The 6,115-nt window shown below is 40.0% G+C and overlaps 1 protein-coding gene across 1 annotated transcript in view; it reads right to left on the minus strand.

Annotated features, from left to right (window-relative positions):
* The window catches only part of AGBE (1,4-alpha-glucan-branching enzyme), an 81,829-nt gene extending 77,211 nt beyond the window's left edge, over positions 1-4,618 (minus strand). Inside the window, exon 1 of the mRNA XM_071675299.1 lies at positions 4,396-4,618. Within this exon, the coding sequence (XP_071531400.1) occupies positions 4,396-4,499 (104 nt within the window). The 5' untranslated portion in view covers positions 4,500-4,618. The remainder of the gene's footprint in view (positions 1-4,395) is intronic.
* Positions 4,619-6,115: the final 1,497 nt, after the last annotated feature.

Here is a 6,115-nt window from a genome sequence, read left to right on the forward strand (position 1 = left end):
AAACTCTATGCTTGACCTCATCCCGGAGCAGGTCAAGTGGTCAACACTCGAGGTGAAGGCGTTAGTCATTAACGGGTATCGGGTGTTACCGGGGAAGGGTGGGTGGGGTGTGGAGGTGAGGGGTAGCGAAGGGCGAGGCTAGAGATAGAACACAAAGGGCATCGCACTGGGTCTGTGGTGGGTCTTACTTGATCATTTAAATATCTATCAACATTTTATCATCATTGATATCTAATAAAGCTTAGAATTACATCAGAGGAACGATATCCCTAAGAGAATCTCACGTAATTTGTAAAAAATAAAAAAGAGAATACCTGGATTATAAGATATGTAGATCCGAGTATTATACAGAATCATATTATCTTTATTCTTATATAGCAAAGTCATATAGATTTATCAAATTATTCTTTATATTAGAAGTAAACTAGACCATGTCTCTCAGGTGCATGGTTCGGCGAGTTTGAGAAGGTTGGATGCCTACAGAATAAATGCCTGCAAATGTGTCTTAGAGCTCTGGCATGTACCAGAGTTCCATGATTGGAAGTTGGGGCAAATGTGCTTCCTCTCCGGCTTCTGCGTCCAGATGAATTTTCGTTAAAGTGTGGTATTGTGATGACCAGGAGAAATACTGTCTGGCGCCTGGCACAATAATACGAACTAGTCCGTCGACAGAAGCATCAGGCCCCTGGCCCTCAGAATACACTTCCTGAGTGAGACTTCTGGTCTGGAAGTGCAAGAAGTAGGCACGCTGGCTAAAAATATAACACCTCCTTGGGAGAAGCCCAAGATATAGATTAAGACCGATTGGCTTCCTGTGAGGATAAGGAACGCGCCGGAGAGTGAGGTACACCAGCGATTTCGTAATGGCTGCAAGACAGTAAGCGTGTGGGTACAAGTGAGTGGGATCTCTACGCCAAGGTCCCGTCCATTCTCTACCGCTACCTTTACAGCGGTCAAACTGGACGCCTTGACCCTCAGATGCCTTTCACACTCAGACTCCCCCCAACACACTGACCCACCTCCCACAGCTATCCTCCCCTCCCCCCTCTCCGAGCTCCTTCGTCAGCTTGACCGAATTTGCTCTAGTGAGTAGTTTACCTCTATTGAAAAAAAAAGCCTAATGTTCTTATCCAATAATTTCCCTATTCCGTTTAAGTAAAGACCATCCACAGCGTACAGAGATCTATCATGACTAAAATGATGCCACAGGCCTATACTAAACACACTATCCACCTCCCTACAGACAGCTTCGATTCTTCTATTTATCCCCAGTATTCTACTGTGGGTACAGGAATCGACGTTCATACCTTGGCAGCAATCCTGATATTATTTCTAAGTTCCCTATTTGCTAATATTTTTTCCCGATCTCCAGTAACTGCATTGTTCGTCCCCAACTGGACGACAAAAATCACATCCTTGGGATTGGTTGAGACTTACGTCGTCAAACTTATGTAAGACGTCTTCTATCCTAGCCGACATGTCAAACTTATCTAAGACGTGTTCTAATCGCAGAGTTATGTTGTCAAACTTATCTAAAACGTGTTCTAATCGAAGTTATGTTGTCAAACTTATCTAAGACGTGTTCTAATCGATGAGTTATGTTGTCAAACTTATCTAAGACGTGTTCTAATCGAATGTTGTCAAACTTACCTAAGACGTGTTCACTACCCTAGCCCGTACTTAACACAAGTTCTTCCTTTCTTAATAACTTTAAGAAAAAAGAAAATTAACTTCACCGTATACTATCTCCTTGGTGATGACACGGATTCAATTAACAAACTGATTATCTTTCTCAAGGAAACGGAAATAATCAAGATGACATAAGGCGGTTCGCCGGGTCGGTTCTGTGCCGGGGATGGCTTCCGGTGTGGCTGTTTCTGAGAAGTTCTGCTTCAGGCTGGCTGTGTGGTGGGCAGGGCTATTTGATCGTTATCCTGCTGGCCTGGAGAAGGGTTGGTTCGGTTTAGAACAGATCCCGTTAAGGTGTCGAGCTGACGAATTGCCGATGTTGATATGTCATAACTTATGTATGTCATGCATGGCAAGTTGAAGGCCTATCTTTAATGTAATAATATTTCGCAGTCCTTCTGGCAGCTGCAACAGTGGATGCTATGCCAACTGGGTAATATTTGCTGCCACGTTGACGCAATACTACTTACCAACTTTTATTCCAATATCTATATTTTATCATCATCACCCCCCCTCCTATAGGTTTAGATAGCACTTATAGGATCATTATGCAAGGACTTTATAGTCAAAAATCAAAAAAGGGTTGCAGGCTTAACGAACTAACTCATCTCATTGGCCAATAAACCCAACAAATGAATGAATCACTTTTATATAACTTAAATAATATTTACATTACAGAATCTGTATCTAAATATGGTTATTTATAACGTCAACGTTGCGTCCTACTCTTGGCAGCGAACAGATATGTGCACGTGAGTTGTCAAGCAAACAAAGACTGATTCTGAACCCTCCTGCCATTGCATGATGCAACGGCGCACAGAGAAGGTGCCCCTAAGGTTTCATTGCCACCTTGGTCACTTCACGAACATCTGTTTCCTGGGCTCATGACAAGGAGGACTGCGCAGGCTGGTCACGGGATCGGAGAAACATATGTTGATAGAGTGGAATTAGGGTATTGCCTCCCGACTGGTACAACTCCATAATAGGATCGTTTGAACTACCCATCACAGCTCGTAATACATAACACGTTACAGTCACAAGGACTTATAATAACACTTTTATTTGTTATAACCGATGACGGTCATGAAAACTCTATGGAACTAGTAAGTAAAAGGCTGTAGCCGTTGGCAACTGAAGGATGGGTCGTTCAGATAACTGTCTTTCCCTACATCTCGAAGTTTTGGAACTCTCTACCCTCCCACGTCTTTCCCATTAACTATGACCTGACAGTTTTTTAAAGGAGAGGTTTTTCACTTCCTTCAAAATTCGTAAATGCTTTTCCTTGTCTCTTCGTTTTTTTGCCCTTTCATTAACTTCATTATATTTCAGTTAAGGCCCGCTCTTGATGTAGACTTTTATCGAGAATGGAGCCTCCAATGTAAAAAAGAAAAAAAGGAAAAGAAAAGAAAAAGCTATCAGGTTACATTCGACCAAGCATCGTCACAACTAACTAACCAGCGGTAAACAACCTCCAAAGTTGGCGATAAGTAAATTGCCATTAATTACCAAACACTACTGTGCTGGGTAACGACTAAGAAGCTAATTACATCCACCACTAATTACGAGGTTGCTTATAGCCATCAAAGGGTCGTGGTAACTAGCAGGCCCGTAACGATCCCCAGATGGTGAAGGATTCATAATGTTGCCTTCTGTGCAGATCATACAATCATCATCATAGTATTTGACCGAAGTAATAACGGGAATATTAAGCCGAAAAGGAGACAAACAGTTTCCTTGGTTGAGGCCTTTAAAAAAAAGGTCCATACAAGGATCTTTGTCGCAACTGTAATATTGAACTAACTGCTCACACAACAACTATTAAGTAGCATGAAAACAGTGAAAAGCACAAGGAAATGTGGGCCATCATCAAAAACTATAATAAAGTCATTTGCTAACGTAAATACAGCTAGTGAATCTAAGTGATACTGTCAAAGCTGCCGAAATAAAGTTCACTGCACTTACGATGGAACACAAGATCCCGTGTGGTTCATTATTCATTTAAGGTCCTTAAAAGTTGGTTGCCTGACTCAGCAAGTGCACAAGAATCGAAAATGAAAACGACAAAGTGCTAAAAAAGTGTGTCTTAATGTTATGGCAGAGTCTCACAAGCAGGACCTAATAAAAACACTTGAAACAGACCAAGTTCCGCATTCAACTGAATGATTCTACAAAGATATCCACCTCAGAATGTCTGTATCATGGTAAGAGAAGCTGAAGAAAACGCTTTTTTAACCTACGTATGGTATTTAGTGCAATATCAATTTTCACCTCAATAGCAGAGAATAATTTATGTAATTAAAAGTAGCGGTATATTTTTGTAAGCTTATGCGCTATTGTATATATGTCAAGGTGGCAATTATACGCCATTCCCAGAAAAAAAATCATTGTACGATACTTTTGCCCAAATTACGATAATATTGACCAGAGTGATACGATAATTTGGCTGAAAGAACTGGCAACGCTGCCTTTAAGCATAAAACTACGACCAGGTTACATCAACCTGGCTACTGTAGTACCTATGGGTCGTTATGGTTCATACCCTCGTGACCTATAAAGTTTCAGTACGAAATACGTCACTCCTCGACAATGTCATGAATGCCATGCAGCCACCAACACCTGTCATCATCGCCATCATCATCATGGCACCGATGCCACAATCAGCTGTCAATACCAACTTATTCCCTTCCCAAAACCCAAGATTCTTACCTCCGCTTTATCTCCCTCTCGTAAGGCCTGAGGAGGGGGTCTCTCCTGAACAGGTCGTCCAGTTTAGGCACCTCCACCTTCATGGGGTCACCTATATCTAACATTGTGGTAACTGAGACCCCGAAAACCTGTTGTGGTGTCTAGACTTTGATGTAGGGGTAAAGGTGGAGGTTGAGCTTGATAACGTCTTCCTTCCCCGCCACGCCACTATCTGTGCTTGTCACGTGTATAATCCCTCACATATATCTTTAAATGGCCTAAGGTACAGACGATATTTATCTCTGGTATTACGTAATACCAGGGAAGCTATGGAGTGCCTGCACATACACTAGCAGCATCAATGGCAGGACCAAACTTCAAGTCTTCCATTCTGAAAATTCCGTGTAACTCTGATGTCATACTCCACTAACTCTGACGTCATACTATACCGTTTTTCTTTACTTGGAATTAAAGAAAATGGCTACGTCTTTACGGAAACTTACGTATTTTCACTGGTGCGATATCAATATTATAATTTTTCTTTTTATGTTGAAGACTCCATTCACGGACAAAAGTCTACATCAAGGCTGGGCCTTACTCGAAAGATAGAGATAATTATGAAGAGGAACAAGAGAAGACAAGGGAAAGTATTTACGAATTTTTAAGAAAGTGAAATACCTGTCTTGAAATGTGACAAGTCGTAATTATTATCAAAGACTTGAGAAAAGGTTGAGTTCCAAAGCTTCGACGTGTAGGGAAAGAAGCAAGTATCAAAGTGGCCCACCCGAAAGTTGCCGATGGTCAAACAATAATCATATGACACAGCAGCTTGTCGAGTATTGCGTGGTCTAGCTATATCAAAGACTAAAAGAAAGATACAAAAACTCGTATGAATCCCATAAAAATAAATGTGCTCTCCAAGATCAGCGCGCTCGCCATCTATTGGCGGTGCCTATAACTAAATATCCACAAGGGGGTGGCGGTAATTTCTGGACACATATCTTGAACAGAAATAAATGAATGAATATAATAAAATCACAAAACAGCACAGTGCAAAAGTGCTAAAAGCATTGCTGCATAAAAAAAAGTTTCCCAAGATGCAAAACATATATTTCCTTTAAATACATCCTAATATATCTCTATGATTCTTAATTAGCACATGCAAAATCTGGAACAATGTGAGAAAAATGAAATAGATCCTAAAGATCATTACAAAAATCATTGTAAAAGAAGTGTTTTCAACACAAAAGTGCTGAAATTACTAAAACTAAAGGGGGAAAATGAAATGGCTACTTGCAAAGAAAAAGGTAGAGCAAGGCTAATGAATCATAAAACATCAGGCAGAAAACAAAACAACAAAGGACGCACAACAAAATTGAACATTCCATCAAATTAGAAATATTATGGGCATACCAGAACAAAGAAAATGCAAAAGTATATTGAAATAGAATACACACAAACAAGCAAAACTAAAGATTTAATTTGTGTATACTTAATAAGTTAACATATAATGTACCTTAGGCTGTCACAATGTCTGAAAATACAAATGATATTGAATTTGCATAACTGGTCAGTAAGCGTTGCTTGATACTTTGCTTAAAGTTTTGGTAATCAAAAGAGTCTGGGACCTTGCATTTACTTTTAATCTTTTGATTTAAAAAGCTTATGTAATAAATTTGAGCATCTTTGCATACAAACTTATTATTCTTTTCCTTAGTCCTTCACACACTTTGACATTTTT

Source organism: Panulirus ornatus, chromosome 20, assembly GCF_036320965.1.
Source record: "Panulirus ornatus isolate Po-2019 chromosome 20, ASM3632096v1, whole genome shotgun sequence".
Lineage (NCBI taxonomy): Eukaryota > Metazoa > Arthropoda > Malacostraca > Decapoda > Palinuridae > Panulirus > Panulirus ornatus.